Here is a 27,407-nt window from a genome sequence, read left to right on the forward strand (position 1 = left end):
ATCTTATTATAAAACCCTACGTGAAATTTGATAAATTTATTTTATACTTTTATTAATTTTGATAAGATATAAAGTATAATATAGTGTTACAAATTTTATTATCTACAGTTAATTTTTATCATAAAGTAATAATTTAACATTATAGTCCAATCCGGTCAACTACTAGTCCATAGAGCCCTATTTGTGTGCGTTGACTTTAGGAGGATGTGTACCGGGTCTCATCTGTTATACCAAATGGGCCTGCAACAAAGTAGATGGGCCCTGCGTCTCTCCACACTGAGCCAATTTTTTAAGGTTTATTATTAAATTTGTTTTAAAATTTTGATTTTATCATTTTTTTTTCGTTATAATATTATATATATATTTTAAATTTTTATTTATTATATACCAAAAAAATATTAAAATAATAATAAATATTTATTAAAAATTTTCGAACATAACTTAATTATTTTAGTTTTTTTTTTCCATAAGAATAGATAAAAATTAGACTTTTAAAATAAATATAAAATATAAATGACCAAACTATAATAAAAAATATATTAAAATTAAACTGTTATAAGCATTATTTTTGGAAATTAATTAATTAATCAATTTATTTTTTCAATTACAAATTTGCTTTTTTATTAATTGTCTTATGACAAATAAGATACCTTTTTACAGTTTGCATGTAGTAGCCCTACGTAAGTATTAAGTCAACAAGTCAACCAAACAAATTTCCCTACAGTGCGAAAATTATAAAAAAAAAGTTCTAAGAATTATAATGTGTTTTTTCCACAGAATTTTAGAAAAGTCAAGCCGCCATTGACAACCGATCAATTATCATTTGAGTTTACTTTCTCAGGCAGGAGGACTTGGAGAAGAAGACAAGAAAGGATTTGGAGGGATTGGAAGATGCTCAAACTTTCCCTCTAACATTTCCACAACTTCGGCTATGGAAGGTCTATCTGATACCTTAATTTGTATACACCAGAACCCCACTATACACAATTTTCTGACTATCTCTTCCACAAAATCACTTACATTCTCAACCTCTGAATCTCTTCCTTCACTCAGCGCATCGTAGACCCATGAAGGCAACTCTAAATCCCTTGTCATCTCTCTCACATTCCTTCTTCCTCCTGCAGCAATGTCCAACAACAACATCCCAAAGCTATAAACATCTGATTTTTCCGAAACACCGCTAAAATTTCTCGATAGAACTTCTGGAGCCATGTATTTTGTTCTTGCTTCTCTTGATAGAAAACCGTAGTTCTTCGATGTGAATTTCGTTAAACCGATGTCTGAGATTCTGGGGACAAAGTTTTTGTCAAGCAGGATGTTTTCTGGCTTGATATCTAAATGATTATGATAATGTACGTGTAAGTATTCGATTCCTCGAGCTACTCCTAACGCAATTCCATCGAGTTTCTCCCAAGTTAATGAGTTTATTTTTCCTCTCTTGGGAAATATAACCTCGTCAAGGGAACCATTAGTCATGTACTCATGGACAAGGGCGCGATTAGACCCCTCAATGCAGAATCCCACAAATGGTACCAGGTTGGGATGGTGAATTTTGGAGATTGTAGAAGAAATTCCATTGATGAATTCTTCTGCAGAGAGATTGTGATCATCGAGAATTTTAACAGCAACTGAGCCACCACCAGGAAGTTGTCCTTTATACACAGATCCAAACATGCCTTGGCCTAGCTTTTCTCTGAAGTGGTCAGTCATGGCAAGTATATCTTCATATGAGTATCTTCTAAGCTGATTTTTCTCATTAGGTTTCCCCAAGTTAACATACTTTCCCTTTCTTAGTGTTCTGTATTGGTGGATAAGGAAGACAAACACAACTAGGGGAGCAATTATATATCTTCCAATGAGCATTAACCCTAAAAAGCACAAGTTAAAAGTTCATTGAGGATGCAGATATAATCAAAAGCTAATAAAATACAATCAGATTTCACGTGGGGTAACTGAAATCTCACTCACCGAAAATTAAGTATATGATACTTGTCAAGAGAGCCAAAACCAAGTGGAGAAGGTAGTTTTCTTCACCTGCAATGACAGTGTTAAGAAAATAAATTCCTAATATGCATACAATTACACAACATAAATAGTGAACCAATAAAAGATATAAGATTTAATTATAGTTAGACAAGTATGCTTATATTTATGGATAAAACCTGGACAAAATATCAAACTTTCCTCCTAAAATAATGCCTAAGATGTGCACAGTATATTCTTCATTATATATACAAAATATTTTCACAATCAAACTACATCAACAGACAGTAAGTAAACCTTGAATTACCTTAGCCCTATGGATAATCAAACATCTCAATTCTACATTCTAGTCTGGTAACAAGATTTGATACTAACAAACTCAGAAATCAAGATTTGAAAAGAAAAAAGGAAGTGAAACAAATTTATAAGAAAACTTACCGGAACTCTCGCATTTGAAGATAGAAAGTGTTTTATCAGTGTCAATGGAGTCCAAGACACAACCACGGCCAATTTCAGCGCAATCCCTGCACTCCACAGACCATAAAAGGTCGAACCCAGAAGCCAGCATCCTCTGGATAGTCTCGTAAGAAGGATTCTTCACATCCTCATAAACCACCGGAGCCTTTGAAATCACTGAGCAGAACTCAGGAACAGGATCGCCGAGAGTCACGATGCGAAAATTCCAGTAATGAGCGTAGAAAAAACTTGACGAGTTTCCAGCCAGACATGGAACTTCCCTGTAATCCGGGTCGCTGATTTTCTTCGAGCACCTGAGAAAGCTTACGTCCGTGTTGAGCAGCATCCCTCTGTATCGACTATCGAAGAAAAGTTCATCGATCGAGAGAGACTTGCTCGGGAGGCTGCATCTTCTGTCAGACAAATTAACATCCAGAAGGCGGACAATACGCTGGTCGTAAGAGATTTTCTTCACGTAATAGTTTCCTGAGTTGAATTCGAGGAGGGCTCTGTTTCTTTTGCAAGAGATTTCATAGTCGACATCGCCGCAGCCTACTGGGTCGGTGGTGAGGCGAAATGGGTAAGTGATGTTTGTGATTTCTCCGCAAGAAGATGAACAGATCTGTTGATTAAGTGGCCTTCCCTTGGTTTCCATGGCGGACAAGAAGAAGAAGATATGAAATAGAGCAGTGGGGAGTGGTGATGGTTGTTTGTTTTTCATGGCTGGAGTTTTATGAAATGGTTACGGAGGTGAGATTTTAGAGCAGAGGAGGAGATTACGTTTGGGGAAGAAGAAGATGATCTGTGTAGTATTTAATTTGGTTTCTGTTCTGTGTTTCTTGACCGCCATGGTTGACACAGGGTCGTCTTGGTAAAAGACTTCGATGTTGAGAAAAGTCTTCGAAGCTTATCCATAATTACGCAGAAAGTGGTCCATAATTATGCAGAAAGTGGAGAGAACTTAACGTAAAGTACTTTCTCTGCGAGTGGAAGATACATGCAACGCCATTAATAAAAGTTAATTAGGTCTAGATTGTAGAAGATATTTCCGATCTATTGGAAGGTTTTTAACCCATCCTATTAGTATATAGATTTTACTATTTTATAACTATATTATGAATTATCCATATATAATTAATAATATTTAATTTAAAGGATTTAAATTTTACTTATTCATGTATTAATATATTATAATAATTAAGTACGAATAATAATGCATTATGGTAGGAGCTTCCTTTATTTTTTTTTTATTTCAAGAAAAAAATTTATTTGGATGTAAATTATGTAGTGAAATTGGATCCTGTTGGGCCTCTATATTTACATTTATGCATATAGATATTTATATATGCATTTATAAATATAGTAATGTGTATATTTGTATTTATACTTTTATATATATATATATATATATTGGTTGGCACTGATAGATCAAATATGAACCTCTCTTGCCTTGCTCACCTCTTATTTTTGTGCCAATCCAAATTTGTTCTTACCAATACTTGTTATTTAACAAAAAAAAAAAAAAAGATATCGGATTAAGTTGGATATGTCGAGTTAAGTATGTTCGGAAAAAAATATTATTCTTATTTTTTAATATCTATAAGATAATATTTTTATTAATAAATTTCGTTAATATAAAATTTATACATTTATAAATATAATAATATTTACATATTTTTAATATATATTGAGCTAACTTTAAATAAATTTGATAGGTCATATTTGAACTTACCTTGACTTACTTTATTTTATATTTTTTTGTCAATTTAAATTTATCGAACCAATTAAATTAAATCGGTTTAAGTAAAAAATATTATTATTATTTTTTTATTTATATAAAAAATTATAAATTCAAATCAAATTATATATATTTATAGATGGTTGGTAATAGAGTTTATTATAAGGGGGTATGAATGTATTACTTGATTATTTAAACATATATATTTAAAAAAAAAAATGTTAAATTAAAATAGTAATATGTTGTTGATTAAAGTCGTAACATATTTACCCATTGAGAGTTAATTTAATTATTGGATATAATAGTTAATCCATCAAAATCAATCAACCTCGAGATTAAAAAATTGAACATTAAAAATTACAATAATTACCACGATGGAAAAAAAAAAAAAAAAAAGTACATGAAATTAAGACAACAAGCGTGTCTTTTTTTTTATTATATTTTAATCAAACTTTTTTTAACAAAAAAACAAAAATAAAATTAATAAAAGTAAAAAATTTAAAAATAATAATAATAATTTAATCAAATTATAAAATTACTACCATTCTAGTTTCTTCCACTTTATTCCCCTCATTAATTGCAAATTTGACAGTGTGAATTATTATTATTATTATTATATATTATTTTGCTTTCATCTCTTCGTGGTCCCTCTTCTGGATTCACATGCACCCAAAAAGCAACAGGAAAAAGTGAAGCTCCCTCTAAATTTACAAATTTTTAATTAGAATTTGAACAATACCCATTAATTTTTATGCTATGAATTTTAAATCACGCACAAAAAATTTTACCATTGAGGAAACAGAACTAGAAGCATTTTCTCATAAGCCAAGCATGGTTTTTACATACAATAGGTGCCAACCCCTATTGCAAATACTAAAACTGTAAAAAAAAAAAAAAAAAAAAGAAAAGAATTTACAGCGGTTGAAAGGTTAAAAAAAAAAGTGCCCACGAAAGAGGGCCCTTCAAAAAAAAAAAAAATGGAGAAGAGAAAAAGACAAAAATAAAAAAGCAGAAAAGGAGAAACTAAAAAAAGAAAAGGGTAGCCACATGGTCCAAACGGCCACCAACTCTCTGTAAACTGGAAAAGGTTAAGAAACGGTAAAAACTATCGTCGTCGTCGTTAAAAACCACCGTTATCACATCGTGATCATCATCGTCGACGTGATCGTGCACATCATCACCACCGCTATGGACTACTCCATCCAATAGACAACCTGGTGCGCACGCGCGCGCATCATCTCAACGGAAACCACGCAAGTAAATCCCCACCCACGCGGCGCCGGGTGACTGCCACGCGCTCGTCGGAGACCAGGGGAGTGCGGCACAGGGGACAGGTGAAATGGAGATGATCGAGCCAACCGTCAAAGCAATCTTTATGGAACACGTGGCGGCAATCGAGCATGCGCACGCGGTCCCCGTCCCTTAACGTGGACAAGCACACTACGCAATCGGAACCATCGCCGCGGCAGCAGTAGCGATAGGAGAAAACGCGGTTGATATTCAGTTGCTCGGCGAGGACGACGAGATTGGCAAGACCCGAGCCTAGGAACCGACCCTGGTCCGGGTCCGGGTCCAGTCGGGGCAGGAAGCCCATGGATTGGAAGATGCCGTGGAGAAATGAGCGGAGCTGGTTCATCGCGCCGGCGATCATGGCCACCACCAGAAGAGGGATTGAATCCGATGAGATGTCGTTCAGTTGGCTCTGTAATCCCATTTTCTTCTCTTTTCCTCTCGATGTATGTATGAATATCTCTATCTATCTATATACTTGTTGTTTTATAGCCAGAGGAAAGATATGTATACACGATTCTGTATGTGTGTATGTATAGAAGATGGAGAAGTCCGGGAGAAGGGGTAAGAGGAAGGAGAAGGTGCACATGTAAAATGAGAGGGCAGGAGGTTTTGTACCAGAGCGATGAGATTTGGGTTCTTGTGTGATGAAGGCCATGTGTGATGGGGTCCCATTTTTTAAATGGTATGTTTAGTATATTTGTAATGTTTATTATACTTAATTAAATCTAATCCAAATTATTATCTTTGTAATTAGTTTTTTTACCATTTAATTTTTATTATTTTGTACTTTATTTACATTTTTTTTTTAATTGACGATAATTTTTTTTTTTATTTTAATATTAAAAAATAAATTTATTTAATATCTGATAGTTCTGAATAAAATAGTTACAAAATATTAAAAATAATAAATTTATCAGTTCAAACGATGTAACACCGTTAAAATGACGTCATCTCTTTGAACAGCACATGCTATGTTGGCAAAACAATCACCTGAGTGTTGTCTTTTCGGTACGTTTTGAATTTTTTTAAAAAATTTTTCATTTAATATAAAGAAATTATTCGAACATTCGCACTTATTTTATTTATGATATATTTAACATTCATGATATATTAAAAATTAATTTTTATAAAAAAATTTATAATTATCTTTGACAATGTATTTCATTATAAACACTAAAAGCCTCAAAGTAAAGAAAGAAGTACACAAAGATAAAGTTAATATTATGTAATAAGTGATTATTTCAAGTACCAATATTGTTTTTAACGAGATCTTTAATGATAACATGCTTGAATATTTACAATTATAACTAGTGATACTAAACTTGATTAGTTCGTTTAATAAAATATTTTAATTTCGTTGATAGCTGAAGTTATAATTATAAAAAATATTTAAAATACGATCATTATCAATTATTGTATAACACAAATATTAAACTATTTAAAATAATAGAAAACTTTCAACTAAATTTTCAATTACTATTTACGTATTTTTCTTCAAAATATAACATAGTATATGTTAATTAAAAATCATACTCTATATCTCTACCATAAATTATGATTCGAATAATTGCTACACGAAAACTTATCATTGATCCCCATCGTCGTACGTTAATTGACATCGATCCGTGTTATAATCATTCATTAAGGTGATGAAAAATTGGGTCACACGTATCATTGATTCATATTGTGAAACAAAAGCAAATTGAAGGCAAATGACAAGAGAGAACCAAGCTTCAATTGGTGCAACTTGTAGGACTAGTAAAAATTGTGTCATATGTATATATAAAAAATGAAATTTAATTATAATTTTTAGTTAATTATTAATGATTTTTTAGATTATTTTTTTTGATTAAATCCCAAATTATGTTGTAAATTTTTTTCAAATCCGGCAATTATGATATTTTATGGTCACATCTCAATGATCTTCAATTTGTGTAAGAAAAAAATTCTTAATTTACTCCCAATCAATATGCACGGCAATTAGTATTCATAATTTGTATTAATTTAATATTTTTAAATCATTAATTTTTTTAATGGGTCAAGAAGAACAAGTTGTGTCATAAAATTTAGTATTAGATTATAAAAATAAAAAAACCTTTGAATTGTGAAGTATAAGAATATAACAAAATAATAGTATGGGTTGTTTTTTATTTTTTTTTTAAAATTAAATTATATAAGTTTAAATTAACTTAAAAAAACAAATAAATTATTTAATTAAATTAGATTAAAGTAAATTAATTTTCTCACTATTTAAAATTTTAAATTATATATCGTATAATCATATTCAATCTGAATAAAAATCGTGGTATAACATATCTTATTTATTTTATATATAATTAAATTAATAATATTTACGATAATTTATTTATTAATATATGTTATCATTATTGTATATTCATTAAATAAGATTAAAATTTTACTTTTACATCATGAAATTTGGTTTATTTAGTTTTGGGGGGCTGGGGGGGGGGGGGGGGGAGGCGTGAATGTGATGGCATATTGAGACAAAATGATTAGAGAGTGAATGAAAGCACACGTGGATTGTGCGCCGCCGTTAGTCAAGGGTCAACACACTTCTTCCACAACCTGCCTGCCTAACTCAATTTCTATTTTTTACACTGCCTAATTTTTTTTCCAATATCACCCATATATTATTGCTATTTACCGGACTGTCCAAAAACTCATAATAAAATCTCATTATAACCCTAAAAAAATAAAATGTACCCAAATAAATTTTAGTACATCTTAAGATATATTAACTTTACTCGGATCAAAAGTTTTATACTAAGTTGAGTTAAGATTCGGGATGATCGTAGAATTAAAATTTATTAATTTATACGTCTTATTATATATTTTACGATTAACATTTCACGCGATCCCAATGGAATCATAAGCATGGCGCATGCCACAAACTTATATATAATTAGGCATGAGGATTACCCAAAAAGAAAAGGAGCACCAAAAATTGAAAATGCATTAAGTGATGACAGAGAGTTGATATTTGGTAGACCCACTTGCAAATCCATCCTCATATTTCCTTTTCTATCTTTAATGCTTCACCTGATTCTTTCGTTTCTTGCATTTATTCTTGTTATATACCACTTCCACTTGCTCCTCTGCATACGTACAAACATCCTTACCTATATATATATATATATATATATATATATGTGTGTGTGTGTGTGTGTATATGTGTATGTATGTATGCATACATTAATATTTACATACTAAATGATGTAAAGAAGATACCCTTTTTATTCTGCAAGGAAACGAGAATTCCCAGTTTCTCTGTGATGATATTTTGTTTTTGTTTTTGTTTTTTTTTTTAATTTTTAACGTAAATTAAGTCTACATATAATTTTTAATATGAATACAACAAAACAATTTTGAAAAAATAAAAATAAAATATAAGTAGTACGAAGAGTGATATAAAAATTAATTGTATGTTTGGAATAAATAAGTAAATAAATGGTTTATAAATTATATAAATGAAAAGTTAGACTAAAATTAAAGAGATGATATAGGGAGAGAGAAATGTCGCCCAATTATGAGACATACAAGTAGGTTTATTGAACTACTAAATTAGTAATTAATCACATTAATTAAATTAAATCCAACCGGTCATTTTGGACGGTGTAAGATTTAACCTAAAATATAATTAGTTTTTTAATTTAAAAAAAAAAGCCCTTTAACTTAGACAGGAAGACCAACTCAAATCAAGAAAAGATTAGGCAAGATCTGTGGTTATTAATATTCTAATTAGAAAAATTTGTAATAAAATATTTGGAGTGATTAAATAAAGAGATTAGAGGATTTGAGATGCAATCTCCGCCGTCCAAAAAGATCCGCGTATCGACCGACCATGCTGTTCAATGGTCTTGATGTGTAGCTCGAAGTCTCCCCTCCACACGCCTAACTTGTTATTTTAATTTTTGATTTCCATAAATTTTGTTGGTTCAATGCACATTGCTTAATTTCCTTTGTTTGCTAAAACACATACATACACATTAGTCGGCTTATGAATATTATAATATATTTAATATAATTTAATTATAAATTATTCAAATAAAATTATAGATAAAGGTCAATACATACTATACGTATTAAATATAAACCATACATATAAATAACAGGTTGATGCCTTCAACTCATCTCTCTGAAATTATTTTGATAAACAAATATATATATATATATATATGTGTGTGTGCTTGTATGATATAATCTTATATTATTATTTTTAAAGTGAAAGTTCTTCAACTTTCTTAATATTTTATTAATAGTGAAGATTTATAAATGAACTACTAGTAATTAGTGAGGAAGAATATGTACCAAGTCACTACTCTATACCGAATATATATTGTGTATATATGTTTGCATGCATGCATGTATCTATACATGTACTTATACATGTAATGATGCATAATGATTAAAGAAAAAATAACTCTTAAATAAATTAATTATAAATTTGAGTAAAATTATATTTTTATATATTCTATTTAAAAAATATATTATTTTATAATTATAAACTATTGTAAGATTAATTTATAATTACAAAAAAAAGACATGAGTTAGTTCACATATAACCTGTGTTATCGTTTTTTTTTTAATTTAGAAACTAAAAATTTATAATTTTTAATTTAATAAAATTAAATATTTAACTCTATAGTATATTATTAAAGTTGTATTGATTTAATTGGATTAATAAATATATTATGTTTCTAATCAAACAAATATTATGAGGTTTATTTTTAGTTAGAATAATTACAAGATTAATAGAAATGAAATTGAATGTTTTAATTTTAATTTTTTTTAAAAGTTTTAGAAACCGGGAGGTATTATACATAATTTCTGTTCTACTTTCTAAAAAAAGATTTATATATATATATATATATATAGAAGATTACAAGAAAAAACTCATGCCATTAGAAACTGATAAAAAACGGGAGGTAGAGATGCGAAGATGGAGGCAGTAGGTGGTGGTGCAGCAGCAGCAGCCACTCATGCACAGAAACTGCTAAACAGAAGTCATGGTTATCCATGGAAGTCCATGGAAATAAGATGGTTAAGCAGAAAAAGAAGCAGCACAACAAAATCATTAAACGACCTCCGCCGCAATTTAAAATCTTCATCGGTAGCACCGCCATTAATGATGCCTGTATATATCTCCACCCAGCCAATACACATCGATCCTCAACAACTGAGAGAGCTCTGCACCACCTGTAATTACTCCTGCCATCGCTTCCCCAAATTTGAACCCGAAGACGGCAGAGTTGAAGAATTGATAGACGTCGACAAGCTGCGAATTGCTCTCTCTCACAGCTCCATCCTCGTCTCCGTCTTCTGCAGGCCTCAAGATGTTAATGACGAAATCGATTCTTATTCCTTAAACGTAGAAAGGAGAGAAAAGGAAAGGGGTCCTCTCGGAGACTTGCTACAGAGAGTGATTCCGGTCAGTCCTTCCAATGGCCAGCTTGTAGGTTTTGGCCGGGCCGTCTCTGATTGTGGATTGACTGCTTCCATTTACGATGTTATGGTACTTTCTCTTTTTTTTTTTCAATCAACCGATTTATCTGTTGCCGGAATCAGATTTGACACTTAATAGACGATGCTATTATGTATAATTTGTTCAAATTTCATTCAGGTTATTCCTCCATTGCGCAGAATGGGAATTGGAAAACTGATTGTTCAAAGGATTGTGAGGTAATTGGTTGATGGAAAGGCTTCATTCTTTTCTTGTTTTTTCAATTCTTATTCTTAACATTTCTCATTTCCTTCTTTCTAGGATGCTGACAAGTAGAGACATCTATGACATATCAGCTCTTTGTTCAGAACATGAGAGGTGATTCAACTTATCTTTCTTAAATCTTCAACCTGGGTTGCCCAAAATCTCTTTCAAGTTTCCTATTTTCCCATTAATATGTGAAATTAAGCTATGAATTCAAGCATTCTTATATTCCCCCAAAATGTTTTAGGACTATTAAATTGCATATTGGCAATAAAAGTCGGAAAGTTTTCTAATTGCTGGGACTTGGGAGAAAAAGTAACGGAGAGAACCTTCATATTTGGGCTGTTCAAAGCAAGCCTGGGGATGTCTATTATCTTCCTAATCAAGATGTTGGGTCACTTTTTATCAACTTAAACTTTTGGTATAATTGGTCTGACACGCAAGAGAGTGCATATTAAAATACAAATAATAGATTGGATATCTTTCTATTAATTTCAGCTTTGGGACTGTTGGTATATCACTATTATTTTAAGAGTTTCTACACATGATGATAATGGGCATAAAGAGAAAAAGTAATAACTGCTTATCATGATCCTCAAAACTTCTCTCAGGTTGTTCTTCAAAGCGTGTGGATTTGGAGATGACATATTGGGTTCCACTACAATGATGCACACTAGGACTGTCACAACTAGTGGTGAAGATAATCAATTCGTGGGACATGAGATCTGAAAACTCCTGTTAGTTCCACCACTTTGGTAAACTTTTTCATCTTTGAAGCCTAACAAATAGTAAAACTATGCCTTCCTCTGAAGTATTCAGATGGCTAAATCAAGAAAATCCTATCAAGAATACTAGCAGCAGAGTGAATTTGATGCTCTCTCTGCTTATGACAGATTATAAAGTGAAGTTTTACCCCCTTTCTCCCTTTTCTTATCGCCATCTGGAAAAATATTAACTTTTTGACTAGGAGCTCTGGCCTTTTTTTCCCCCCCTTTTCTAAATTTTACCGGCCACATAATCAGTGAGAATCTTTTTCATTGCATTAGGTATACATTTTAGTCCACATTTTTGGGCCATATGAACTGTAATCTTATCTAGATTCCTGCCCATCTGTGATACACTTTTTAGAAAAAAACGTTGACAAAAAGTAACACAGATTGGGCATATTGCTCAACAAAAGTAAAGTAGCCCCCCCCCCTTCTAGTAATGCAAAACTTGGAAGAGCAGCTTGGCATCAGCTTTTATCTTTTTTATTTTAATTTTAATTTTTAATTTTTAATTTTTTTGGGAGAGAGGAGAGAAAGAACCTTAACAGAGTTCTCTGATCATCTTGATCTTCCCTCTGTTTTCCTTCAATGGGAAAGATATGTGTTGAAGTTTGTCTGATTTCTGGACGGGGGCTTAGGCGGTCGTCCTCATTTTGGAAGCTCCAATGGTTTGCTGTTGGATGGATTGATCCTAACAACAAATATTGCACCAGAATTGATGCTTCTGGGAATGCGAATCCTGTATGGAAAACCAAGTTTTCTATATCAGTTGATGATTCAAACTTGCAAGATATTATGCTTCATGTTGAAGTGTACAGCAGGGAACCCTTTTTCCTAAGGGAAAAGCTCCTAGGGACTGCCACTGTGGCCTTGAAAGAATTTATGACAAAGCACAGCAAAATTTCTGAGGAGTCTGCAATGTCAGGAACAGAGGAAGCAGGGAGCTACCAGTTGCGCAAAGGAAATTCTAGTAAACCTCAAGGGTTTGTTGATATTTCAGTTCGTATCTTGAAAGAAAGGGAAGAACCAAGTTCATTCTCAGGTATTCTGAGATTGATGTTAGATTCATCTTTGTCAGTAATTACAATTAAACTGAGCTGTTGACAGGATTTAAATCTGGGGAGACTGTTTTTCGTCTCTCCATTTCCTACATTATTTATGATAGCAGCTAGAATTGGGGCAATTCTATGCTGCCTCTTCCGATTATTTTTCTATTTGGAGATACTGGTTTTTACTTAGATTTGACTATATTTTGTTATACTTTGGCTATAATTTGTGACCATCCATTTTTACTACATACTTTTAAAGTTTGTATATAATCTTTAAATGAGTGCTTACTGGATATGACTTTTTGTTTGCAGGTGAGGGAGGACTCCTGCTGATGGATCATAGCAATAATATTGCAGTGTGGCCGGTAGGTGGATCAGGGGAAGCCTACTTTTCTGGTCCGGCACCACTACCTTCAACCTCAGCCCACCCACCACATAGTCCGTCACAGAACAATTTTCGATATAATCATCCAGTGGCATGTCCTCCAAACCATTCAAACCTGTTGCAGGGAGGACCAAGCTATTCAGCTGGTGGAAATTATTATCAACCCCCACGAACTCCTCCTCCACCACCTCCACCTTCTAATGTTGGATACATACCTATGTTTCTTCCAAGAACTGAGAATTATGTTAACATGCCATCATCTGGAACAGCACCTGGACGAGGGCCAGGGCCTGGATTTGGCATGGGAGTTGGAGCTGGAGCACTAGCAGCTGGTGCCATAATCTTTGGTGATGACTTCTTGTCTGGATTTGATTTTCCTGGAGGCTCACAAGATGCTAGTCTTACAATATCAACTGATCCTCCTTTTTGATAAAGAAGTGATTGTATCCTGTAATAACATCACCTGTTCAATAAGATGCTTCTTTTTAAAGTTTTAGTTGTCCTAGTATCAACTCTTAGCTATTGGAAAATTAATGTTGTTTATGTTAAGCAGTCATCATCTTCATTACCTAACAAATTGAAAGTTACGGCAGTTATACTTTCACTCCATAGTTTTGAAAAATACGATTCATCATAGAAGTTATTCTAATGGAATTTGGAGAAAAAGCTTTGGACTGCCAAAACATTTTGATGAAAGACTTATCCACTCCTAGCTAAAATGAACATGAATTTTGAAATAAATTTCACAAAATGTCATTTGTTCCAAACATAGCCTATTTTCAAGTTGACTAATAAAGGTAGTTGGCTGTGAATGTACAACTATCAGACAACTGAATGTACTAATTTCAATAAGACTAGGCATAACCATTCATTCCCTGTGTATCAAGAGATGGCAATAGGAATAGGCACAACCATTCAATCCCTGTGTATAAAGAGATGGGGTGGAGAGGGGGATTCTTTCTGTGGGCTGGTAAGGATATGTGAATTCACCTTCTTTACAACTTCCACAAGCAAAATTTGTACGGACAAGAGCTTAAGGAGCAGATCTTCCTTCTCTGCCTAAAAGTTCCTGAAAACATTTGATACACCAGAAGATTAACTTATTATTAACAAACAATAAAAATCTCCATAATATCCTCCCTCTCTCTCTCTCTCAATCTCACAATACCAGCTTGGTTGCAGCAATTGATAATCGCTGCCTTTCTCTCTTTTCACGTTGGCACTCCCCGCACCAGCTTGAGCAATCATCTTTCAGATATTTCTTCAGCTCCCGAAAAATCGAACTGAGAGAAGATTGTATATGGAGTTTGAGTAAAATTAAAATAGTATACAAATATCCATTATGTCCAAAAACTACACAGGTAGCAGAAACGTAGATACTTTTGCATTTGTCTCCAGATTCTAAATATCTCAAACTTTTAAGAATATATTTCAGCTGAGGTTCAGCATCACTATTGACTAAGGTCAATTCCAAATGCACAAGTAAATTCTATTTCCCATGTTATTTTAAAAAAAAAAATTCTATTTGCCATGGAAAAAAGTGCCAGTTACCTGCCTAATAAAATGAAAGCTCTCAGCCTTCCATAACAAATTAAAAGACAGAAAAAACATGAATGGCTTTCTCCAACAAAGCTCCTTAATAGCTCCAGAAGATATAGACTACATTTCTGCTAATCACTGTTATATGCTAAAACTTTAGTATGTTAATCAAGCACTATATGCCAATACTGGCAAATAAATCATAAAAAAGCTATAGATACTCTTTCAAAATGATGCTTCAGAATGATTACACTAAGAAAAAAAATATTACTTGATTGGAAGAACAAATCTAATAACAGATACAGAGAACTAAATATTCTTTTCAAGAAGTTCAGAATTGACTAGGATTGCATTGCACAATCTCCATCACCCCGGATATTAAATTTCAAGTCACAAATTATTTCCATTATTGTGCTACTTCAAACTTCACTGGGGCAGTGAATGTTGCTTTAAATCTTCATTTTATCTTGTAATTATCAAAGGGATGGATGCTGGACTTTCTAAATTACAATATGTTTGAGCCCCTATGAAAAAAGATGACAACAAGACATGCAAGTGCACCTTAAATGCTTATTTAAAAGAATCAAGACGGTAGATGGCATTATTTTTGTTTTCTCCACCCATGAGGCAGCTTGTGCAGATATCAGACTTTCAAGGGAGCTTATACAGGATCTGCAGGCTACAGATTCTATAATTTTAATAACAAATAGATGAAAAAGATACCTCCTGCACCACAAAATTAAGTTGACGCGATGCCCGAATGTTGTGGCTCTAGCACCATGTCGGTGTCGCCCACGGTGAAGAACTGCACATCCCGGGACATGAGAATAATCTAAAATTTCCTAGTAACACACAGTAAAAAGAATCAATCACAAAACCACTTTGTTAATTAAAATTAGAAAAAAGAAGAGGTTCCATACGCAAGAAGGTACTATTAAAAGACAATGAAATAGTCAACGCTAAGGTTTTCTTTACTTGCTTTCATTTTGAATAGAAAGTAATCAAAGAAGAGAAGCAATGTGAAATTTATGGGAATGTTAACAATTTTTACAATTATTTTCAATGCAAAGGAAGAAAAAAATCATAGTTGACCGAAAGAGATTGCAAAGCCAAGCCTGTCTAGTTGCTCCTTAATCATGTTGACTTTAGAGAGACCAAATCACACTTATTAAGTCAAATGTGAAGATTGCATGAAGCTAGTGAAATTCAAGTGATCCTTAGCCTTTGCTAGCATTGCTTGTCGAACAGGTATTTATATTGATATGAAAGCTAAATTACTGGGCCCAAACAAAAAAAGAAGTAAAAAATCACAAATATTAGCATACCTCAGGTTTAGTTTCTGTATTCACATGCCTATCACACCGAATGCCACGAAAGAACAGTTGCCCACCAGAAAATTGTCTTCCCAAGCAGACGTTCAAGGTGACTTCTGAGTCATCCACATGAAATCCTACAGATAGAAAGCTGCTAAGATTTCATAAAAACTTATGAAGTCCTACTTTAGTGCCCATAATTGAAGAAAAAATAACAAAACCTGTGAGACAAAGAAAAATTGTAGAACATTATTAAAAAATAGTATATAAGTACTTACCAAATAAATGTTTTCACAAGTTTCTTTTTCTTTTCAAAATATGAGATGTTTTCAGAAATAGTATTATACAGACAAAAAATGCATTACTAATTAAAAAATAGTATATAAGTACTTACCAAATAAATGTTTTCACAAGTTTCTTTTTCTTTTCAAAATATGAGATGTTTTCAGAAATAGTATTATACAGACAAAAAATGCATTACTAATTAAGTGGCACCAAAACAAAAATATAACAGCACAAAAATCTCACCAAGACCAGAAAGGAAATTGTGCAGAGCAAAAACTCAACTTCACTATTCGTAGTTAATTAAGCGTTTGTTTATTTAAGAATGAACAATTCAACAACATAAAAAATTTATAAAAAACGTGTTTTATGGATAAACAAAATCCTATAAAGTATTTCTAATTGACATAATGAATTTTCTTTCTTGCAGATATTTCATTATGAATAGTTAAGCATACTGCTTCTTCCTTTTCATCTCATTTTGAAATGAAAAGCAGATGAAAAGAATTGAAGCGTTTAACTCTATCAGAATAACATGGCAAAGAATCAATATCTCTATGTTAAACTTAATGGAAAAAGGAGAGCAAGGTTGAAACGAGCACCTACCAAGCTCAACATCTCTATCAATTCCATATTCAACAATGAAACCATGATGATAATCCAATGTGGATCCACCAACTTCAGGAAAGAAAACTGCAAAGAATCAAACCAAAAAAGAATGAGCCTAATCCATAACCTCAATTGTCTATTATTATGTCTATTTTCTTTTTTCTTATAAACATTAAGGGAAAAGATAATACCCTTGGATATAGGTTTTATATAGACATCCATCAATTGGCCAAGCATGGTTTCAAAGCCAAAATCATCTAGAACGACACCATATTCATTCATTGTATTTGGGCGCATGATTCCACAATTTACTGCATGGACCCACCTTTCAAAATTCTCTACCTAACCAATTATAGTTAGATAAGAAAAGATGACTTGTATTTGAAAAAATAAATTGAGGAAAAGAGACTACACCTCAGACAACAATAATCTGCAAAATTTTGGTTGAAGCATTTCAAATGTGAAAATTCCTGGAGTTTGTTCAGCCATTATACTCCTAAAACTCTCCTCCGTATTCTCTTTAATGGCTCTGAGAAACGAAGGGACAAAGAAGCTTTCTGCATTCATTGTGTACAGCTCCCGATGCTTACTCTGCAGAGAAAGAAAAAATGAAGGAAAACATGCATGCCAGTGCAGATGCAGAATCCTAAAATGCGGTCAGCAGAAAGGAGAACTTTGTGCATTCCACGGGAATCAATATCTCCTCTGACCTTTTACTTATCTGTTCCCATATCTGTAAAATCTGAGCACCAATGCAGCACACATTTTTTTTTTTTTTTTTAAAGAAAGGAGGAGTTATTCAGAAAAGTGCATGAAGGTGCCAGCAAAGAATGCAAGGGTTTCCTTTATGTATTTACCTTCAAATGCCATTTTATATCTAGCCATATATATGTCAATAATCTATCAGATATTAGCGATTTATAATCCATTTTACATCTAGATATATATATGTCAATAACCTATAAAAACCAACCAACAAAAATCCATCTCATGAATACCTTGTAATTCGATATAATCTTCTGCCTGTATCCTTTAAGTTCTTGAATCTGTTCAAAAGCAAAGACCATAAGCGATAGTTTGACCAGATTGAAGGAAAAACAAACATGCAAGCACACAAAAGGAAAAAGGGAACAGTATCCGCAAACGAGCAAAAGAAGATGCATCAGAATAGAGACTATAAGAAAGATCAGCCATTAGGCCACGTGCATCATGATTACCATCCAGCCATACGCTCCATGGGTTACTATCTTCCTGAGTTTGGATGAGAGAACGTGGAAAGCAAACAAATCCCTTGTCAGTCACGCCACATAATGACAACAGAGACGCAAAGGTAAATTAACTGCACAATCACCAGTTTTCATGCTCGGTAATTCAAGAATAATTTATTGACCATTTAGTTAAATGTTACTATCACTTTTGTCTTCTGCCTAGCCACTGCAGGGTTCAAACGTCAATTGACTGCAAAAGCAGTCTGGCATATCCAACCCTAAAAACAAATACAACTTTGGTAGAAGGCTCAGCCAATGAGAAGTGACAAAATCAACTCCAGAAAGCAAGGCTATATAGCCTATTCAACTCATCGCTCAGCTTAGTATTTGTATTTTCCGTTTTTTGTAAGAATGGCCAAGTTAGGAAAAAGATAATAGTAGTTTATACAATATTAAATGAGGATCCCTGCGCAAATGTCCCTGGCAGAGAAACCTGTTTGAAAGAAGCCCAATCAGACTGTAAAAATCTCACCAAAACTAAATATGATGAAGAATGCAGGAATACCACAGACTAGACCCCGCAACACAAAGCAATTTGGGAAAATGAAAAACGCACGTAGAAGCAGTACAAATGTATTGCTTCCTTATTTTCATATACCAAACGTACATATTTGCTCTCTTTCCAAACAGATTCTTGTTCAAATCTCAAACAGGATACGCCAGTAATTTTGCATATCACGCTGACACGAAGAACCACATAAAGGCAGGAACACGCATATACACATTGAATTTACTTGTACAGACACGGATATGCACATGTATACATTAATACACAGACATGCAATTCATTGCAATTTATACTTACACGAATACGCTCACTCTCAGGCAAGTATCGGTTGAGAATGTCCTTCATGTACTGAGCCTTAGCATCCCGTGACATAGAGAGCATGGAGTATGGCAAGTACCTCTCAAGGGAGCTGAAGAGGAGGGGACTGAAATCCAATTGGAGGTCATCGTAGCTATCGGGGTGGTGGTCCGTATTAGGCTTCAGTCTCAGCCTGCTCATAGTCAAAGAACCGATTCCGTTTTCATCCCCCTTTCTCACGATCGCCTGCTGAGGTTGCAGTTCCTTTCTTCCCTCCATGGAAGCGTCCATTGACATCATTTTCCTTCTACAGAGATCAAGAGGTACCGATCAGATTCCTAGAGAGATTGTTTCAAGCGCAAGAAACTGAATGCACCATTTTTCCCTTCTTCCCGAGCAATGAGAGCCGTTAGTGGGTGTGAATGTAATTTTGGGGATTATGAGGACGAGGGAAGAAGAAGCGGTAGTTTGTACTGCAGGTTAGGGTCACGGCGTATTTTAAACGCAACGAAATTTGAATCAGACCGGTTAATTTCATGTCGGTTTTTAACTAAAATCGAACCAATTTAATTCGCATTGAGTCAGATTTTTTTTTTTTAATTATCGGATCACTTTACACTCAAGTTCGAACTTAAATTCGATTCGGTATAATACACATAATTTATATAAATTTTAATACAAAATATTTTGTTTATTAAAATTTATCTCAGTATTTTATACATTAATAAACTAATTATTTAATGTGTATATAAAATATTTTAGTTTATATATTTAAAACATAACAAGCGAATTTCCATTAAAAGCCTAAGTGGAGCAAATGTATAATTTATATAATTTATAACATTGACTTTAACAAAAATTCAAAGGTTCATTAAATATTTCCATCAATTTTTTATAATGGTGTACATTTAAATAGTTTGGTTTAAAGTTATTCAAATTATAATTTAAAATAAAGATTTTAATTTCAAATTTTATTTAAAGCAACCTCTACATAGATTATAAAAAAAATGAAAAAAAAATAAAATAATACACCATTATTATTGAACTGAGCTGTTGACAGGATTTAAATTTGGGGTAACTTTGTTTTTTTGTCTCCCCCCATTTCCTAAATTATTTACGACAGCAGCTTAGAATTTGCCTCTTCCGATTATTTTTCTATTTGGAGATACTGCTTAGATTTGACTATATTTTGTTATACTTTTGGGTATAATTTGTTACCATTCATTTTTACTTCATACTTTTAAAGTTTGTGTATAATCTTTAAATGAGTGCTTACTGGGATATGACTTTTCGTTGCGGGGGAGGGAGGACTCCTGCTGATGGACAATAGCTATAATATTGCAGTGCGTCCGGAAGGTGGATCAGGGGAAGCATACTCATCTGGTCCGGCACGACTACCTTCACCCTCAGCCTGCCCACCCCCATAATCTGTAACAGAACAATTTTCGATGTAATCATCCAGTGGCATGTCCTTCGAACCATTCAAACCTGTTGCAGGGAGGACCAAGCTATTCAGCTGGTGCAAAATTGCTATCAACCTCCGCGAACTCCCCCACCACCACCCCTAAGTTTCTCCCAAGAACCGAGAATTATGTTGATATGCCATCTGGAACAGCGCCTGGACGAGGGCCGGGCCTTGGATTTGGCATGGGAGTTGGAGCTGGAGCACTAGCAGCTGGTGCTGTGATACCTGGTGATGAGTTTTTGTCTGGATTTGATTTTCCGGGAGGCTCACAAGATGCTAGTCTTACAATTAAACAACTGATCCTCCTTTTTTATAAAGCAGTGATGGTATCTTGTAATAACATCATCTTGTAATAGTATCAACTCTCAGCTATTGGAAAATTATGATTTTCATATCAAGGAGTCATCATGTTCATTACCTAACAAACTAAAAGTTAATGCGGTTATAATTTCACTCCATAGTTTTTGAGGTTTTGGAGACTATCAGAACATTTGGAAGGAAGACTTATCCGTTCATAGCTGAAGTAAAAAAGAATTTTCAAATAAATTTCACAAAATGTCATTTGTTCCAAACATAGCCTATAATTCAAGTTGACTAACAAAGGTCTACTTGGCTGTGAATGTACAACTATGAGGCGATTGAATGTATTCCAGTTTCAATAGGAATAGGCACAAACATTCATTCTCTGTGTATCAAGAGATTGGCAATAGGAATAGGCACAACCATTGATGATTCCCTGTTTACAAAGAGATGGGTCGGGAAGGGGGATTCTTTCTGTGGGCCGGTAAGGATATATGAATTTACCTTCTTTACAACTTCCACAAGCAAAATATGCAAGGAAAAGAGCTCAAGGAGCAGATCTTCTTTCTCTACTTAAAAGTTCCTGAAAAAATTTGACACACCAGAAGATGAAGTAATTATTAGAGAACAATAAAAATCTACGTAATATCCCCCCCTCCTCTCTCTCACAATCTCACTATACCTGCTTGGTTGCAGCAATTGATAATCGCTGCCTTTCTCTCTTCTCATCTTGGCACTCCCCACACCAGCTTGAGCAATCTCTCTGATATCTCTTCAGCTCCCGAAAAATAGAACTGAAAAAAGATTGTATAGGGAGTTTTGAGTAAAATTAAAATAGTGTACAAAACTTATATCCATTATGTTCAAAAACTACACAGCTAACGGAAATGTAGATATGTTTGCATTTGTCTCTAGATTCTAAAACCCTCAACCTTTGAAGAAGATATTTCAGATGAGGTTAAATTCAATTCTCCATGGAAAAAGGTGCCACTTACCTACCTGAAAAAAGGAAAGCTCTCAGCCTTCCATAACAAATTAAAAGACAGAAAAAACACGAATGGCTTCCTCCAACAAAGCTGCTTAATAGTTTCAGAAGGTATAGACTATATATCTGCTAATCACTGTTACATAATGTTCTCTATACCAGTTAGAACTTTATGATGTTAATCAAGAACTAGTATATGCCAATAATGGCAAATGAAATCATAAAAAAGCTATTAGATACTCTTTCATAATGATGCTTCAGAATGATTCCCCTAGGAAAAAAAATATTAGTTGACTGGAGGAACAAATCAAATGAAAAGATACAGAGAAGCAAATATTCTTTCCACGAAGTTGGGAATTGACTAGAATTGCATTGCACAATCCCCGTGATCCCGGATATTAAATTTCGAGTTGCGAATTATTTCCATTATTATGCTACTTTAACCTTCACTGGGGCAGCTAATGTTGCTTTAAATCTTCATTTTATCCTGTAATATCAAAGGTACAGATGCTGGACTTTCTAAATTATCAGAATATGTGCGAGCCACTATGAAAAAAGATGATAATATGACATGCAACTGCACCTTAAGTGCTTATTTAACAGAATCATGAAGGTAGAAGGCACTGTTTTTGTTTTTTCCATCAAAGAGGTGGGTTACGCAGATATCAGACTTTCAAGGGAGATTTCACAGAATCTGCAGGCTACAGATTCCATAATTTTAATAACAAATAGATGAAAATGATACCTCCTGCACCACAAAATTAAGTTGACGCGATGCCCGAATGTTGTGGCTCTAGCACCATGTCGGTGTCGCCCACGGTGAAGAACTGCACATCCCGGGACATGAGAATGATCTAAAACCTCCTATTAACACACAATAAAAAGAATCAATCACAAAGCCACTTTGTTAATTAGAATGAGGAAAAAGAAGAGGTTCCATACGCAAGAAGGTACTACTAAAAGACAACGAAATATTCAAGGCTAAGGTTTTCTTTACTTGCTTTCATTTTGAACAGAAAGTAATCAAAGAAGAGAGAGCGTAAATTTATTGCAGCTAACAGTTTTTACAATTATTTTTTATGCAAAGGAAGAAAAGAAATCATCATTGGCACAAAGAGATAGCAAAACCAAGTCTTTCAAGTTGATCCTAAATCATGTTGACATTAGAGAACCCAAATCATACTTATTAAGTCAAACGAGAAGATTGCATGAAGTTAGTGAAATTCAAGTAATCCTCAACCTTTGCTAGCATGGCTAGTCGAACAGGTATATATATTGATATGAAATCTAAATTATTGGGCTCAAACAGAAAATAGGCAAAAAATCACAAATATTAGCATACCTCAGGTTTGGTTTCTGCATTCACATGCCTATCACACCGAACACCACGAAAGAACAGTTCCCCGCCAGAAAATTGCCTTCCCAAGCAGACATTCAAGGTGACTTCTGAGTCATCCACATGAAATCCTACAGACAGAAAGCTGCTGAGAATTCATAAAAACTAATGAAGCCTAACTTTAGTTCCCATAATTGAAGAAAAAATAACAAAACCTGCGTGAGACAAAGAAAACTTGTAGATCATTATAAAAAATATTATATAAGTACATATCAAATAGATGTTTCCAGGAATAGTATTATACAAACAAAAAATGCATTACTAATTAAATGGCACCAAAACAAAAATATACCAGCACAAAAATTCTCACCAAGATCAGAAAGGAAATTGTGCAGAGTGAAAACTCAACTTATGTATTTATAGTTAATTAAGCATTTGTTTATTTAAGAATGAACAATTCAACAACAGATATTTCATTTTGAATAGTGTTTTATTGATAAATGAAATCAATAAAGCATTTCTAATTGACATTATGGATATTATTTCTTGCAGATATTTCGTTTTGAAGAGTTAAGCATACTGCTTCTTCTTTTTCATCTCATTTTGAGATGAAAATAAGATGAAAAAAACTGAAGCGTTTTAATCTCTCAGAATAACACTGTCAACCTTTCGAAGAATAATGCTCTGTCCTTCAATGTTAAACTTAATGGAAAGAAGGAAAGCAAGGTTGAAACGAGAACCTACCAAGCTCAACATCTCTATCCGTTCCATACTCAACAATAAAACCATGATGACAATCCAATGTGGATCCACCAACTTCAGGAAAGAAAACTGCAAAGAATCAAACAAACAAGAATGATCCTAATCCACAACCTTAATTGTCTATTATTGTCTCTATTTTCTTTTTCTTGTAAACATTAAGGGAAGAGATAGTACCTTTGGATATAGGTTTTATATAGTCATCCCTCAATTGGCCAAGCATGGTTTCAAAGCCAAAATCATCTAGAACGATGCCATATTCGTTCATTGTGTTTGGCCGCATGATTCCATAATTTACTTCATGGACCCACCTTTCAAAATTCTCTACCTAACCAATTAGAGTTAGATAAGAGAAGATGACTTTTAGGTTGAAGAAAAAAAGTGAGAAAAGAGACTATACCTCAGACAACAATAATCTGCAAAATTCTGGTTGAAGCATTTCAAATGTGAAAATTCCTGGAGTTGGTTCAGCCATTATACACCTAAAACTCTCCTCCGTATTCTCATTGATGGCTCTGAGAAACGAAGGGACAAAGAAGCTTTCTGCATTCATTGTGTACAGCTCCTTATGCATACTCTGCAGAGAAAGAAAAAATTACGGAAAGCATACATGCCGGTGCAGATGCAGAATCCTTACATGCTTTCAGTGAAAGGACAACTTTATGCATTCCACGGGAATCAATATCTCGTCTAACTTTTTACTTATCTTGTTCCTATATCTGCAAAAGCTGAGCACCAATGCAGTGCATTTCCCTTTTTTTCTTTAAAAAAAGGAGGATTTATTCAGAAAGTGCCAAGAAGATTCTAGCAAAGAATGCAAGGGGTTCTTTTATGTTTTCACCGTCAAATGCCATTTTACATCTTGCCATATATATGTCAATACTCGTTAGCGACTTATAATCCAGTTTACATCCAGATGTACATTTGCCAATAAAATATTACATCCAACCAGCAAAAATCCATCTCCTGAATACCTTATAATTCGATATAATCTTCTGCCTGTATCCTTTAAGTCCTCGAATCTGTTCAAAAGCAAAGACCACAGATGATAGTTTGACCAGATTAAAGGAAAAACAAACATGCAAACACGCAAAGGAAAAAAGAAGATGCATCAGAATAGAGACTATAAGAAAAATCAGTCACTATGCCATGTGCATCATGAGTACCACCCAACCGTACGCTCCATAGTTTACTATGTTCATGAGTTTGGGTGAGAAAACATGAAAAGTAAACAAATCCCTTGTTAGTCACGTCACATAAGGACAACAGAGACGCAATGCTAGCTTAAGTGCACAGTCATCATTTTTCATACTCAGTAATTCAAGAATGTTCTGCAGACCATTTAGTTAAATGTTACTATCACTTTTGTTTTCTGTCTAGCCACTGCATGGTTCAAATGTCACTTGACTTCAAAAGCAGTCTCGCATATCCAACCCTAAAAACAATTGCAACCTTGATAGAAGACTCAGCGAATGAGAAGTGACCAAACCAACTCCAGAAATCAAGGCTATAGCCTATTCAACTCATCACTCAGCTTAGTATTTATATTTCCCTTTTTTTGGAAGAATGGCCCAATTTAGGAAAAGATAATAAGAGTTTATCAATATTAAATGAGGATTACCGTGCAATTTCCCTGGCAGAGAGACGTGTCTGAAACAAGCCCAATCAGACTGTGGAAATCTCACCAAAACTAAATATGATGAAGAATGCAGGAATACCACATAGCCTATATCCCGCAACACAAAAGCAAATTGAGAAAAAAAAAACGCACGTAGAAGCAGTACAATTATATTGCTTTCTTATTTTCATTCACCGGAATATATATTTGCTCTCTTTCCAAACAGGTAGAAAATCTAACAGTTCTTGTTCAAATCTCAAACAGGATATGACAATAATTTTACATATCACCCTGACACCAAGAATCATAGAAGCCAGTAACAAGCATACGCAGATTGAATTTACATGTACAGAGACGGATATGCACTTGTACACACACACACACACACATGCAATTCGTTGCAATTTATACTTACACGAATACGTTCACTCTCAGGCAAGTATCGGTTGAGAATCTCCTTCATGAACTGAACCTTAGCATTCCGTGACATAGAGAGCACGGAACATGGCAAGTACCTCTCAAGAGCACTGAAGAGGAGGGGACTGAACTCCAATTGGAGGTCATCGTAACTATTGGGGTGGTGGTCCATATTCGGCTTCAGGCTCAGTCCGCTCGCAGTCAAAGAACTGATGCCGTTTCCGTCCCTATTTCCCACGATCATTTGCTGTGGTTGCAGTTCCTTTCTTCCCTCCATGGAAGCGTCTATTGACATCATTTTCCTTCTACAGAGATCAAGAGGTACTGATCAGATACCTGGAGAGATTGTTTCAGGCGCAAGAAACTGAATGCAACGAGAGCCGTTTGTGGGTGTGATTGTAATTTAGGGGATTATGAGGACGAGGGAAGAAGAAGCGGTAGTTTGTACTGTAGGTTAGGGTTATGGCCTCTTCTACACGTGAGGAAATTTCATTTCCTATTTTAACTAAAATCGAACCAATTCAGTTCACATCGAATCGGATTTTTTTTAAATTATCGGAATACTTTACACTTAAATTCGAACGTAAATAATTCGCTCAAATTTAATTCGATAGAATACACATAATTTATATATATATATATATTAATACAAAATATTTTATTTATTAAAATTTATTTTAATATTTTATATATTAATAAACTAATATTTAATATATATATATATAAAATATTTTAATTTATATATTTCAAAAATAATAAGTGAATTTATATAATTTATAATATTAAATTTAATTAAAATTCTTGTTCATTAATTAAAAGATAAATATTTTTATTTAAATAATTAGTTAAAAATTGTTCAAATCATAATATAAAATAAAGATTTTAATTTCGAGTTTTATTTAAAGTAAATTCAACGTACATTATAATAAAATGAAAAAATTAAAATAATACACCAATTGTATTTTATGTGTCCATACTTTCGACGTATGTTTTCACAAAATAGCAAAAGAGTGATGTATGGGATGTTGATAATATTTTTGTGGAAGAGTCCGAAGCTTGAAGGCATTGAGAAAAGTAGTTGTCAAATATTTGTAAGATGGTAGTAGGTAAAGGCTCCCCTCGGTACGTTGTGAAATTGCTTTGACAAAAACACCCCTCGCATTTTTTTTGGTCTGACAAATATAATAATGTTTGTATAATTATATAAAATATTATATAAACATAATCTTAGAGAAATAAATAAAAATTTATAACAAAAAGTTAAAAATTAATAATTAAGATATACTATAATATTAAATTAATTGATAATTATTTT

At 33.4% G+C, this 27,407-nt stretch overlaps 6 protein-coding genes across 8 annotated transcripts; 2 read left to right on the top strand and 4 right to left on the bottom strand.

Annotated features, from left to right (window-relative positions):
- Positions 1-537: 537 nt before the first annotated feature.
- On the bottom strand, positions 538-3,302 carry LOC110813422 (LEAF RUST 10 DISEASE-RESISTANCE LOCUS RECEPTOR-LIKE PROTEIN KINASE-like 2.5). Its single transcript, XM_022040545.2, has 3 exons — positions 2,422-3,302; positions 1,969-2,034; positions 538-1,868 (listed from the first exon to the last, which is right to left on the bottom strand). Exons 1-3 carry the CDS (start codon positions 3,158-3,160, stop codon positions 838-840), a joined length of 1,836 nt encoding a protein of 611 aa, XP_021896237.1. The 5' UTR covers positions 3,161-3,302; the 3' UTR covers positions 538-837.
- Positions 3,303-4,972: 1,670 nt separating this feature from the next.
- Positions 4,973-6,103, bottom strand: LOC110813406 (E3 ubiquitin-protein ligase RHA2A). The gene has a single exon (XM_022040515.2). It carries the CDS (start codon positions 5,889-5,891, stop codon positions 5,412-5,414), a length of 480 nt encoding a protein of 159 aa, XP_021896207.1. The 5' UTR covers positions 5,892-6,103; the 3' UTR covers positions 4,973-5,411.
- Positions 6,104-10,430: 4,327 nt separating this feature from the next.
- Positions 10,431-12,383, top strand: LOC110813386 (Acyl-CoA N-acyltransferases (NAT) superfamily protein). The gene is made up of 4 exons (XM_022040480.2): positions 10,431-11,003; positions 11,112-11,170; positions 11,253-11,309; positions 11,807-12,383. Exons 1-4 carry the CDS (start codon positions 10,431-10,433, stop codon positions 11,922-11,924), a joined length of 807 nt encoding a protein of 268 aa, XP_021896172.1. The 3' UTR covers positions 11,925-12,383.
- On the bottom strand, positions 11,650-19,677 carry LOC110813383 (2-oxoglutarate and iron-dependent oxygenase domain-containing protein CP2-like). 3 transcript variants are annotated; one of them, XR_015817421.1, is made up of 11 exons: positions 19,213-19,675; positions 18,138-18,185; positions 17,554-17,730; positions 17,331-17,481; positions 17,137-17,223; positions 16,261-16,385; positions 15,659-15,777; positions 14,565-14,679; positions 14,387-14,465; positions 13,301-13,844; positions 11,650-12,701 (listed from the first exon to the last, which is right to left on the bottom strand). XR_015817421.1 is itself a non-coding variant. In XM_022040477.2 (9 exons), the coding sequence occupies exons 1-9, from the start codon at positions 19,510-19,512 to the stop codon at positions 14,430-14,432; spliced, it is 1,158 nt and encodes a 385-aa protein (XP_021896169.1). In that variant the 5' UTR covers positions 19,513-19,675; the 3' UTR covers positions 14,111-14,429. The 3 variants fall into 3 exon arrangements, 2 of the variants coding, with proteins under 2 accessions (XP_021896169.1, XP_088070682.1); XM_022040477.2 differs by lacking the exons at positions 11,650-12,701; positions 13,301-13,844 and having other exon boundaries at positions 14,111-14,465; XM_088214556.1 differs by lacking the exons at positions 11,650-12,701; positions 13,301-13,844; positions 14,387-14,465 and having other exon boundaries at positions 14,605-14,679; positions 15,659-15,740; positions 19,213-19,677.
- On the top strand, positions 12,551-13,886 carry LOC110813384 (Calcium-dependent lipid-binding (CaLB domain) family protein). Its single transcript, XM_022040479.2, has 2 exons — positions 12,551-13,004; positions 13,324-13,886. Exons 1-2 carry the CDS (start codon positions 12,551-12,553, stop codon positions 13,824-13,826), a joined length of 957 nt encoding a protein of 318 aa, XP_021896171.1. The 3' UTR covers positions 13,827-13,886.
- A 1,519-nt stretch (positions 19,678-21,196) lies between the features above and the next one.
- LOC110813332 (2-oxoglutarate and iron-dependent oxygenase domain-containing protein CP2-like) lies at positions 21,197-26,574 on the bottom strand. The gene is made up of 9 exons (XM_022040418.2): positions 26,091-26,574; positions 25,032-25,079; positions 24,458-24,634; positions 24,235-24,385; positions 24,043-24,129; positions 23,305-23,429; positions 22,708-22,826; positions 21,660-21,771; positions 21,197-21,560 (listed from the first exon to the last, which is right to left on the bottom strand). The coding sequence occupies exons 1-9, from the start codon at positions 26,388-26,390 to the stop codon at positions 21,525-21,527; spliced, it is 1,155 nt and encodes a 384-aa protein (XP_021896110.1). The 5' UTR covers positions 26,391-26,574; the 3' UTR covers positions 21,197-21,524.
- Positions 26,575-27,407: the final 833 nt, after the last annotated feature.

This window comes from Carica papaya, chromosome 2 (genome assembly GCF_054855325.1).
Source record: "Carica papaya isolate Zhongbai chromosome 2, ASM5485532v1, whole genome shotgun sequence".
Lineage (NCBI taxonomy): Eukaryota > Viridiplantae > Streptophyta > Magnoliopsida > Brassicales > Caricaceae > Carica > Carica papaya.